Source organism: Macrosteles quadrilineatus, unplaced genomic scaffold, assembly GCF_028750875.1.
Source record: "Macrosteles quadrilineatus isolate MER2022 unplaced genomic scaffold, UCM_ALF_1.0 Scaffold_4__1_contigs__length_99947679, whole genome shotgun sequence".
Lineage (NCBI taxonomy): Eukaryota > Metazoa > Arthropoda > Insecta > Hemiptera > Cicadellidae > Macrosteles > Macrosteles quadrilineatus.
Genome location: NW_026542597.1, coordinates 84,842,370 through 84,855,897, shown reverse-complemented (window position 1 = coordinate 84,855,897; position 13,528 = coordinate 84,842,370). Strand labels below are relative to the sequence as shown.

Below are 13,528 nucleotides of genomic sequence, written 5' to 3'. Positions count from 1 at the left end.
TAGGCCAAGTTGTGGAGTACCTTACGCTCCTCAACAAATACCTCCTAGTAAGATTGTTAATACCAGATGATCAGCTGGTCCAAGAATCATAATAAAATAATTATCAGCTTATCAACTGGTATAACAATAATCATAATAAAATAATCAGCTGATCAACTGGTATAACAAGAATCATAATAAAATAATCAGCTGATCAACTGGTATAACAAGAATCATAGTAAAATAATCAGCTTATGAACTGGTATAACAAGAATCATAATAAAATAATCAGCTGATCAACTGGTATAACGAGAATCATAGCAGGGTGTCAACATTCTGGAAAGTCAGGGATAGTCATGGAAAAAAATTCTGGTCATTGAAAGTCATGGAAATAGGCAAAAAGTCATGGAAATCACCAATGATGGATGGATTTCAGGGGTCCTTTCAATGATCTAGTTGGCCGTAACCCCGACTATTGTAGCATTTTTCCAAATTTTTGACAAATATACGACAACTCAATTTATACAGATGTCTTAGTTTATGGGTTTTGAGTTTGTATTTAGTTCATTGTTGTACCTGTTTTACGCCATTGTTATCTGTTAATACGTATTAGTATTTCAATATTTTCTGTCTAGGCAGAATTATTTGTGTGTTCACGGTATATTATAATTTTCTTGTAAAGTTTGTGAGTCATGGAAATCAATGGTTAATGGTCATGGATAGTCAGGGAAATTAATGACAAAATTTCTGTGGACACCCTGATCATAGTAAAATAATCAGCTGATCAACTGGTATAACAAGAATCATAATAAAATAATCAGCTTATCAACTGGTATAACAAGAATCATAATAAAATAATCAGCTTATCAACCGGTATAAAAAATCATAATAAAATAATAATCCGCTGATCAACTGGTATAACAATAATCATAATAAAATAATCAGCTTATCAACTGGTATAACAAGAATCATAATAAAATAATCAGCTTATCAACTGGTATAACAAGAATCATAATAAAATAATCAGCTGATCAGCTGGTGTAACAAAGATGGATCGGGTTGGTATTGTTGGGTGTTTTGTTCTCCCACTCCCCAGTAGGTGGGGTGGTTGTGTGTTGTTACATTGTGGTAGTTCAGTTCCTAACATGCAGTGTACCAAGTCTGTTCTCATCGCTGTAACACTGCTGTTACTATTGGCTCTACTGGCGTGCTCTCTCGTCTTCTACACTCATAGTCAGTAAAGTTATACAAATATAAATTAATTTAAAATAAAATAAAACTAAAAGTATCTACTATTTTTGTACTACACATTGTTGAAATTTCATCAACTGCATTAACGCTATTTTGCTCTTAAATATACACAGGGATATGTTTCAATGATAATTCTATTATTTTACAATATTCACATTTTTCATTTGCAAGAAAAATATATTTATATGTTCAAGAGATTAATATAATTGATTTATTTATTTAATTATTTACAAACACTGAAAAATAATTAAGAAATTAGACTAGGCCTATAACTGAAAGTAATTGATTCCTGGAACTGAATTTTTTTATATTTAAGCTACTGGCTGTTTGTTAAACAAAGATTTTCTTGGTATTACCTATAGTTTTCAGCTGAATCTTGGTGGAATTTTTATTAACTTTGAATTTTGCCCTGGTGGAAAACAGACATTGCTGAATATTTATTTTAGGTTTGTTTTCTAAGTAGAAAAGTAAAATGATTTGCTATTGCAATAATGTGGTTATTTTGCATTAAATTACACGAAAAATAAGAATATGAATACTTGATTATCAAAAGCTACTTAGACTGTGAAGCAAGTTTTACAGTCTAAACATTTGGCAGCATACTTTTCCCAGTTGATTTGTGAATTCCCAGTATGAAAAACTGTATCAATTCCTACAATTTTGCTACAATAATTTGGATAGGATAGAATGCAGTGTAGATTTAAAGAATTTCTTTTTGATAAAAATATAAATATTAGCTAAAATTGATAAAAACTGTTATTGTTGTGAATAAAATTACTGGTAACAGACAAAAATAAGCACTAATTCGCAAAAACTAAACTTTTTAAAATAAATTTTACCAATTTACTAAACCTGTGTACGTTTAAAATTTAATTTGAATTTTTAATAACATGTGTAGTCTATGACTAAACTGTATTTCCACATTAGAAACTATTAAAAGAAAAAAATCCTATAATTGTGTACCGTAGTTGTTTTGAAGAAATGTGAGTTTTATTTTTATAACTCACATTCTGCATAGCTTGGACACCTCTAGATGCATTACAGATCTATGTTTGACCTCCATGTTGTTGTATCATTGTTTGGAAACTTCAATCCATCCTACAAACCGTTTTAATCTAGCCGATCTTGGTCACTTTGATACAAGCAATATTGAATTGTAAACAAGGAAAAACTATCTGTATAGTGCAATAAGGGATCTCTGTAACAGCTTTTTCAGTTAAGCACTCAACAGATTTTTATGAGTGTGGGGTCATTTTAAAGCTTTAGTTCTAGGGGGACGAATGGTAACGAAAAAGGTAATATGTTTTAAAGCTTCATTTCCCTAGTGTTTGATTATTTTAGAGTTCACTTTCAAAAATCTAATAATGCTGATCAATTTTCTTCAAACAGTTTACATGTAAATTTCTAATATAACAGCTGATCGTTCAGTTGAATATTTAACAGTCAGATTGTAAACAAGAGACAAAAGTTTATGAAAATGGATTTTAAATAGCCTAGGCTGAATTTTTGATAATTGAAACCTACACTAAAACTAGGTAAATCACTAACTAGGTAAACTAGGTAAATCACTTTGGTGTTAATCTGAAATCAACAAATTTACTAGTTTTATTCACATAAACTTAAACAACAATAGGTAAAAAGTGTTTTCGCTTTAAAAACTAGTTTTGAACCCTGTTAAAATTTGCGATTTGCACACAAAGTCCCCTAATCTTATTACTTAAGATATTTTTATTTTCATAAGTTACGAACTATCACTTTACATCAGGTTTTGTAATATTTACGAACATGTTTTATTTTTCAAGTGAAACCACACTAGTACTCGCTGAACCATAACTCTTCATAACTAATAGTTTCTTGAAGTCATCAGTATTCAAGCTTGTAACGCTGAAAGGTCCTAACTGGTGACAGAGTTGTAATATTTCACTGTTGCAATGACGTTCAGAAAATATTTAGCTTTAAGCCAACAAAACTGGACGTGCTTTGGTTTTTAAGTCCAGTTTTGTTTGAATGTTAATTTTGTAAATTGATATCCTTTGGGGATATCTTTGTTTATAAACTGAATGTAAGTTGAGCTAGGTTAGGAATTGAAAATCTTTCAATTATGCTACTATGGTAACTAAAAAGTTAATTTCCCCTGACTTTATCAGAATTCTCATCTATACTTATTTAATACGCAAGCAGGTTTTTTGTGACAATTACTCCTCCGAAACTACTGAACCGAATGACATGTTTTTGGTGTCATTGGAAAGAGAGTAACGTGAAGTTGTGCAGGAAACTTTCTTTTTAGGGAAATAATGAGAGAGTGAGGCCATGGAGCCCTTTAAAGTTTTGTATTTCTCCATAAGATTAACATTGGAAACAAAAATTGTTATGAAACTCCAGCTGTTGTCAGAAATCAAAAGTGAGAAGAAGAGCATATGTTAATTGTAAACAGTCAATAAGTTTGCTAATTTAACAGTTTGCTACAAACTTGCTGACTTGGTTGAAATTTGTTTTAAAATAACGCCTGTAATACTTAGCAATTGCTCGAATTCGAGCAACAGGGACACTAGTTTAAATAAACCTTTATACAGCACTTTTACCAATGCTCCCCAAACAAAATAAAACTAGGCTAATAAAAATTACTAAATAATCTAAAGCTGATCAATTACTGGTGCCGTTTAACAAAAGGTGAACATTAGACAAGACCACTCACAAAACATAATGGAAAGAAGTCAATGGTGTTAGAAAATAAAGAATATTATATGTAGACCATAAAATTATTACAGAAAAAAAAACAAAAGAGAGGATAGAAATTATCCACACACATATCAAATTAATTAGTAACACATTTCATCCCATAATATTTTTAACCTTAGTAAAAAAATTATTCATACACCAGTAAATTTATACTTATTCAACATGAAGTTTATAGAAATTAATTGTAAACTGTTTAAACTATGTTAATTAGACTGTTTTTTCTTAATTAGGCTATATTATATTCTTGTAAATTTAGAATAAAGTTACAGTATTACAATTTCAGATAAGAATGTAGCTAACCTAAATTATAAAAAAACTTCATATTGTGCTAAGGTCCCAGGTTTTTAATGATATAGTTCACACAAATTTTTGTGGTTACAAGAAAAATATTTTTTTATACAAAAAAACAAAACAAAAAATCTGCCTCACTGAAAGAGCATGATAAAGACAAAGGATGTACAAGTGAATAAAATATTGATGCAAAATTCATTTTACAAGTTTTTGTACTATTTTCCACTATGGTTCTGATTCACTTCACGAAGGTCAGATGTGTTAGCCGATGAGGGAGTCTTGTTTGTGTCGTTACGTGATCGATCCCGTTCTCTGGAGTATACCTGGAATAATCGGGAAACTCTGGGAGCAGATAGATAACATGACAAAGTAGGGAATAAACAAATAACAAAATAGGATAGACAGTTATAAGCTGGGAACATTGAATACAATTTAACAACCCTTGCTGCAGCAAAACTGCAGACTAAGTGGATTTCCATTTGCCTTATTAAATTTTTACTCAAATATTTCTCTGTGTCAGATTCAATCCCCTTTTAAGTAACATTAGAAATACTGGGTATTTTCTATAGTTTGGGCCGTTTAGCTCCAAACAAATTTTTAAAAACTTCTCATTATTTCAGTCAACTTCGATATTATTATTTTAACATAAGTTAGACGGCAAAACAATATTTTTGGGTCTGATGACACTGACCACTCAGACTCAGAGTATACTAATAAAGTTCCCCAGGTACTGAGATGTTAACAGCTTAGGATGAAATAAGCAAATTTGATCAGAAAATATCAAAACACAAGCTAACTACATCAATTTACTTATTCTTCGTAAGAACAATATCAGAGTTATAATTGTTCAATTTCATGGAGTTTTCTCTGTAACCTTTAACTACGCTTCACTATACTAAAATTATATTTTTGTAAGCTTAAACGGCTATTAATATTTAAATAACTTCTTAATCAGCATCGTACGTGTTAATAAATTACCTGAAGCACAAAAAATACTTCAAATAACACTTATTATAATATATTTACACTTATACTGTTACCATCTTTTATGTGTATTTACCGTCTTGTGACTAAACAGTATAAGTGTAAAAATATATTATAATACAAAAGTGTTATTTGACATATTTTTGTGCTTTCAGGTATTAATATTTTACTAAAAGACACTTCCACGTTGCAGCAAATCTAAATACTCGTCAGATCAATTGTTATTTAAATATAGAATGAATCTGATAATTTTTAGGAAGTATTCTAGTAAAAATCCAATCAGACAAATGGAAATTTGCTTAGTCTGTCGGTTTCGCTGTGGCGGGCTTATTGTTGTGTCTTGGATACCCCATGAAGCCTACATTGTAAGCTACAATAGTCCTAAATGAATGAATGAATATATAGTTTATTCCAAAAAACATTGGCTACAAACAGTTATTATAAAATCAAATATACTTAACAAAGACTTATGACACTAAAAATACATACAAGTTTTAATGAGCCAAAATATTCAACAATATGGAACTAGCAGACATAGGCAGTTCTACCTGTGCGTCTGCTAAGTTGCTGTCAAATAGAAAAAAGTAAATTATTGAATTTGTGGAATGGCAATTAAAAATAAAAGGGTTGTTATTATTAGTGATGTATGTAAACGTATTTTTATGAACACAGCGCTGGTGAGCTTGCGCATTATAGATTTCGTGGTGGCCAGGAGAGAGAGAGAGAGAGAGACAGACTGTGTGTGCGTGTGAGTTTCGTGTGTATAATGGTGGTAGTGAGGAGAATGGAGAGTGATGAGTGGATTGTTGGGTATGAGTGGTGTAGAAAGTAGTAATTCGACTGCGGACGGTCCAAACAAAGTGCCAAGGTCAGTCAGTGCAAAGGTCGGATCAGGTGCGCCGGTAGTCCGCCGTGATAATAGAATCAGCCTCGTCAATATTTAAACTGAATAGGAAATCATTGACGCGGAATTTAAATACCTTTAAAGAGTCACATTCAAAAAATTTGAAATCCTTAAAAATGTTACATATGTTACGATAGACTAAGTGTGAAACATAGTATGAATTAGTCGTAGAGAAAGTATAATTCACTTGAATTGTGGTGATTCCAACTCTAGAAGAATATCTTGTATTATATAAATGTGAAATATTTTGAAAAATGTTATTGTAATTTTTATAGATGTTTATTAATATTGATTTTACATACAACTGGCGAATAGAGAGGACTCCTATTTCTTTAAATAAAGCGTCAGTCGGGTAACGTTTGCATTTCCCAAATCCTATTTTAAAAATTGATTTTTGAGCAATATTTAATGGCTCCAAGGTACTCCTATAACAGCCACCCCAAGCTATAATACCAATGAAAGTAATGATTGAACAAAAGCAAAGTAAGCCATTTTTAAATCCTTAACCGTCAAAACTTCTCTCATGTGTTTGAAAGCAAAAATTAATTTTCTTATTTTATTTCTAACATAATTAACATGATCTATCCATTTTAATCGTTCATCAAACAATACACCTAGATATTTATAAGAATTGACCTTATGTATTCAGTATGTAAATGTATTCAGTAAGCATTATTTTATGATCGAGCTACAGAATTGGTGCTTGGGAGTGTAATATTATGATTCCAAGAACACTAGTAAACAAGGCAATAAAATTACAGTTAACACTATTGTGGTGAAACTTTACACTTGAGCATAAAACACGATAGTTTTACACTGAATTTGTTCTGCCAGGTTCTGATTTTTAGTTTTGTTTCTCTTTCTGTTGGGTACAACATTTTATTGTAATCCACAGATACATAAATAAAAAATAAAAAACTTAACTAATTGTGATAATTATATTTCAATTTGTAATGTAAGTGTTGAATCAGATTTTTAAAGTTGGCAAGTGCAAAGACAAACTCTTTTATTCCTTTAATTATTTTGTAATTAAATATACATGTATATTGTACTCTTAAAAACCACAATAATAAAGAGTACCATTAATCTGACAAATACTCCCTCCCTTTAGCTTGTCAGCAACCCTTATCATGGGCAAGGGGTGGGAATAACTATGATACCTATGGGAAAAATCACAAAAGCTGCAATAACTTTTGAACAGTAATGTTTACAGCATTGGGGGTAGTCCATTTTGTTTGGACATAAAAGGGACCACGATTTGCAAAATTTATTCAGAATTGTTTGAGAGGATTTTGTGAAACGCCTATTTCTAATTTTTTATGAGAAAATCACCGTTAAAAATAAATAAATTCAAAAGTACCTGGAGATACCATAGATTAGTACGGTACCCAATATAGACCTACCAAATTTCATAAAAATGATACCACAGGTGTAGACTGTAGCTCTGTACACATACGCTTCACTTCAAAACTCACACTCGAAAATGTTTACAAAAACAGTACTTGGGGGAGATAGTAAAAAAATGTCTTGTTTTACATGTCTCAATCCAGAATAATCAGCCTAAGCACAGTTATAGTTACAATATTTACATATACAAAGCAAACAGCTTTTACTCATATTTACCTATTGCAAGTGTTTGTATGTGTAACTATTTGCATACGTGCCCATTTGACCACTCAACCAAGAGAACGTGTCCGTGCGTGTTTATGTGTTAATCCCATCCAGGTGTGACAACAAATCACCAATGTAAGGCTTACAACACTGTAAACAGCTGATAAATGAAACTTTCTAATTAAATCTATATATTTAATACACAGTTGTAACACTGTTTTCTCAGTAATTACTGGACCGATCTACAAGATTTATGTCTCAAATTAAAGGGGATAGTGTGTAGATTTGCCGAACTTCCTTAGAATTTTCGTCTTTTCTACGGGCTACGACCTACAGCCCTTTAAAGGTCGAGTCAATACAATTCTTATTGAAGAATATAATACACAGTTATTCGTCAGCTGTTTAATGTTTGTCAGACAATTGTTAGCATTTTTATAACCTCACTTTCAGTATGCAATTATTAAACTTGGAGTTTCTGTTTATAAACACACGATTTTGATAAAGGAAAGTGTATTGTTAACTTATTTTTGAAATGTTTTAGTTTTCCTGCAAAGTGATCTGAAGGAAAGTGGTAATTGAGTTTAAGTTTGAGTATGGAATGTGAAATAATACCCATAGTAGGGGACGGAAACTTATTGTTTTGATCAATATAATTTATTCTCTACGGCCACCAGAATAATCATGGGGAAATCCGCTTGCAAGTTGTACATATAATTGCTAATGAGTGGGAAACATACAAACATTTTATAGTAGGTGACGAATCTTACTCAAGATCAGTGTTAGACGTTCAGGGGTACCAAACTTTACCTTCTCGAGATGGCGAGTACGCTGGGATACGTGGCGTGGAACTACAATATATCAGTGAATTTTTTTCAAGTACACAGGAAGTTGCTTGAGAAACTGTGACTTACCATTTGGTTCTGGCGAAGAAGTATGTGACTTGATGTTTAATGGCAATGTTGACTTGGGTCATTATAAGCGTTATAAAACTTTTATCACTAACCCCAGGGTGTGAAAAGTACAAAAAGAAAAAGAAAAGGTAATCATTAACCGGGCGTAAAGAGACATACCGAACGAAAGAAAATGTAGAGAACCGTCGAACTAAAAAGGTAAAGAGCAGTGTTGGTGTTAAGTGCTCTGCAAGTCCCTACAAAAAATACCAACTCTTGAATTGGGGTCGTTAGATTGGATTTGTCCCTACTTCAAATCTATGAATTTCGAGTCAGAACAGACTAACTGGGACACAAAAATGTTTTAGTTTTCCTGCAAAGTGATCTGAAGGAAAGTGGTAATTAAGTTTAAGTTTGAGTATGGAATGTGAAATAATACCCATAGTAGGGGACGGAAACTTATTGTTTTGATTAATATAATTTATTCTCTATAGCCACCAGAACAATCATAGGGAAATCCGGTTTTTTTTTTTAAAATTGTTGTCGTTGGATTGGATTTGTCAGTACTGCAAATCTATGAATTTTGAGTCGGAACAGACTAACTGGGACACAAATATTTTTCCTTATGTTGTCACAAGGGGAAGGTAAAATTAACTCCTTATCAACATGGTGAGTTTATGGAAAATCTTATCAACAGCGATTATAAAAAAATATTAAGGGTCAAAAGAGACAAAAAACTATTTGAGTAAAATATAATACAAATCTGCATTCGAAATGGTCAGTTCTAAGTCTCACATGAATCAACATCTTTCTGGTAGCGGTAGTCTACATAGTTTTAAAATCCACGACTCCTTTTCCGTTAATACCCTCTAACATTGAACAAAGTATGCCCAACTTTATATATACGACGTCAACACAGCTTTTACTCACAGTATGGGTCAAAGATTCGTGAAATGCGACCAACTGCTGATGCGTGATTTACATGTAGGCTAAGTGACTATCTTTATTCCATACAACAAATGTAATGAAAAAAAACGACGAATTTAGGAAGATACTTGAGCAAATTATCTAAATAGCATAAATAGCTGCTTATTAGGTTATCAGCATTGCCCAGTTCGTATACTATTTATTTTTCAAATAAAACTCGAATTAATATAAAACATTCATTTGGTTAAAATAATATATCGGTTTGATTAACATAAAATAGTTTATACAGGCAAACTATCAGTTCTATTTCATGTAAAAAATTAAACAACCCCAAAATAGAATACCAAGATAAACAGTATTTGTTAATTATTATTTCTTTTATTGCTGATAAAATTCCCGTGGCGGAGCACGGGCGGTTAACTAGTTAAAATCACTTTCACAAACTATAAAAATTAAAAACATTATTTCTTTTGAATTAAAAAAAATCTAAATTTTAAACTTAAATTTAAATTTTAAGTTTTAAATCTAAATTCTTAGAATTTATGGTATGATTTAATTTGCTATTCTAATCAAACTTTTAAACAAGGAAATATTTTAATATGTGTGCTTGACAGAATATTTTATAAAAAAATTTAGCCAAAATTTAGACCCAGGACTAAGTAGCTGACAAACAGAGAAATGAAACCTTAAGTAAACTTTTCCGAAGCTGTCTTTACTGAGTAACTTTATCCTTCTTTCTCTAGGTTTACTTTATACTATTAATTACTCTTTTTCTCATTACGTTAAAAAGGATTTTGAAAGGAGCTTTATAATAAATGCTTGTGAGGTATTTAAAAATTTTACTTTTATATTTGTTTATATACAATGGTTTATAACGTGTATTAACTATAAAATATTCCCATTTTATACATATTTAAAATTATAGTGTTTTGTTTTGTAGTAAAAATACTTATACAAGAATATAGAGTACCGGTAACACACTTAAAAAAATCTTTAATTTATTTGTATTCAAATTTACACAATTATTATTTAGGCTGCAAGCCATATTTTGCAGAGGCGCACATAGCACGAGCCAATTAAAAGTTTCTGTTAAAAGCTAAGCAGCTAATTTGTAGCGTATCACTGCATAAGTTGCTTTTGTGTTTGCAACATGCAACTTCATAAATTGAGGGTATTAAATTGTGATTTAGTGTTGGTTAACTATCTTAATAAAAATTACCTTTAGCTTAGGATGGAACTAAATCTAGACATTCCATCATGATGATTAAGTGGTTAGTCCAGTCAAGGAATGAGGTGTAGAGTGCGTGAGCAGGTAACTAAGCGATTCCTTCAGAAACTTGTTCAGGGGGCTTAGGGTGTTAACATACCAAAAGTCCTGACTCCTAGGTGGTGAGCCAGGGGGTGGAGGGGGGAAAAAGGGGGGGGAGAAAGGTACGCATTTTAGGTTTTTTGATTATATCTCGAAAACTATCAACTTTTTGTATACTATAGTAAATTATAAAATTGAAGAAGATTAAATTTTCTACAAGAAAAGTATATAATGTGTTTATTTTGGTTCAACAGATTACGAGTTATAACCTATTTAATTGATATCTTATTAAAATACTCCTTCCATAAGAAATACATGTAAATTAGTATGCGAAATGGGGCGAATCCTATCCGCCCAAAGGAAATATAAATGATATTCTGGAAATCTTGACAAAATTTCCAGTAATTTGACACTTTAATCATTAAAATTGATCCAAAATTAAGGCGAGGGCGAGGTAACAAAATGTCGAGTTTTGGTGTTTTTTTATTGGAAATATAAAAAAAAACCTTAAATCATCCCATTTTTAAACGCTCTCCCTCGCTTTAATTTTGACAAAATTTCATGATTTAAGTGTCAAATTACTGGAAATTTTGTCAAGATTTCCAAAATATCATTTATATTTCCTTTGGGCGGATAGGATTCGCCCCATTTCGCATACTAATTTACATGTATTTCTTATGGAAGGAGTATTTTAATAAGATATCAATTAAATAGGTTATAACTCGTAATCTGTTGAACCAAAATAAACACATTATATACTTTTCTTGTAGAAAATTTAATCTTCTTCAATTTTATAATTTACTATAGTATACAAAAAGTTGATAGTTTTCGAGATATAATCAAAAAACCCAAAATGTGTACCTTCCCCCCCCCTTTTCACCCCCTCCACCCCCTGGCTCACCACCTAGGAGTCAGGACTTTTGGTATGTTAACACCCTAAGCCCCCTGAACAAGTTTCTGAAGGAATCGCTTAGTTAACTGCTCACTCACTCTAGACCTACTTTTGGATCATTCATTGACTGGACTAGGTTGCAAGTTAAAAAAAAATATATGTATATTTAGTTCAATTAAGCGAAGTTTCCAATATACATCTTTGTGGTAGACGCCAACTTAACTACTAAACATAACTGAAAGGTCAATTTATCGTAAATTTTTGAATCGTTTACACAACTTCAAATACCAATTTTTAAAAAATAGAGAAAAAACATAGTTGTTGGTAGGCCTAATTGTAAAAATAAGAAGCCGAAAGTTAATTACTTTCAGTGGAAGAGGTAGGTTCAATTCCTAACGTATAAAAAAAATTAGAGGTTTCTATTGTACTTTACTCTATTTATTCAAAATTATAGGGGTTTGTATTGTAAGTGATATCACTTATCATAGGTGTTTGTTTGTGACTGATTTTTACAGCATAAAAAATCTTTAAATAACTAAATATTAAGTTTATATTTTTTTGGATGAGAGAATTTGATTCACCTCGTTACATTTTAACATCTACGAGTTGCCTTCAATCAAACTAACGTGTGAAGCCTGTCAATACCTCATAACATGTTTCCCTTGGTTACTTCTCTTAAAAAATAACTTCAGATGAATCACATAGTTTTCACATCAAAATTGTTTGGTTAATTAAGTTAAATTTGTATTCTTTTCCACTCTTACATGGAGTAAATTTTTAAGACTTGTTTTGGGTTTAAAATATTGTTGAAAATGAAATAAAATGGTTTAATTTATTTACAAAATACAAATCTCAATCAGAAGTAATTTGTTGATTGCATAAGTTAAACGTTTGTAAAGTAGGCTTTTTGTAAATTAATATGATATCAGTCCTTTTTTTACTACTAACAATCTATAATAAAATAGTACGAAGCAAATAAATAATCCAAGATAAAGATAAAACTACCCATTTTCTTTCCTTCTTTCCATTGGCAATAATGTATTCACTATGTAATTACAAACTGCATTGAGTATTCATTGGTTTGTTTCTTATCAACATTAATGTGTAAAAATATCAAAATAGACTACATTTAACAGGAAATAATATCCAATTTCTACAGTTACTATTGTTGTAAGAACAGGGAAATTTCCATGAGCCCAGTCGCCTTTACATGGTATCTCAAACAAGCTTTTAGTGAATTTCCCATGTAACGTTCAATCAGGCAAATGAAAATTCGCTTAGTCTACAGGTTTGCTGCAGCGGGGGTATTTGCTTTGTTACGGTACTGTTACTATGATTTGTTTGCCGCTTCATTTCAAATCTGAACAAAATAAATGTCATCGAATGTTAGATATAGGCCTACTTGATGGTATATATTGACAGCAAATAAGTCTTTGTCAAAAGATATACAGGGTGGAACGAAGTTAGTGTTAAGAAATTTTATGTGTTAAACTACTGTACTTAGTATTGGTGACAAAATGGCACCAATTTAAGTTTCAATGCCCTCACAGGTAGGGAATAACGGACAATTTCAAAATATTTGTATTTGCTTACATAAAATGGCCATAAGTGCACTAAAAATTGTTTTTATTCCGAATTCATTGTCATCTTTAGAATCCTCGTTAAATTTCCAATATTAATAGTACAAATTTATTGAGATGAAACATCTGCATAAGCCCTTATTTGGCATTAGAAGTATGAATTTGTGATCT

General features: G+C 31.1%; 1 protein-coding gene across 1 annotated transcript in view; it reads left to right on the top strand.

The window, feature by feature from the left end:
- Positions 1-1,033: 1,033 nt before the first annotated feature.
- The window catches only part of LOC128993543 (relaxin receptor 2-like), a 34,491-nt gene continuing 21,996 nt past the window's right edge, over positions 1,034-13,528 (top strand). Inside the window, exon 1 of the mRNA XM_054417514.1 lies at positions 1,034-1,212. Within this exon, the coding sequence (XP_054273489.1) occupies positions 1,125-1,212 (88 nt within the window). The 5' untranslated portion in view covers positions 1,034-1,124. The remainder of the gene's footprint in view (positions 1,213-13,528) is intronic.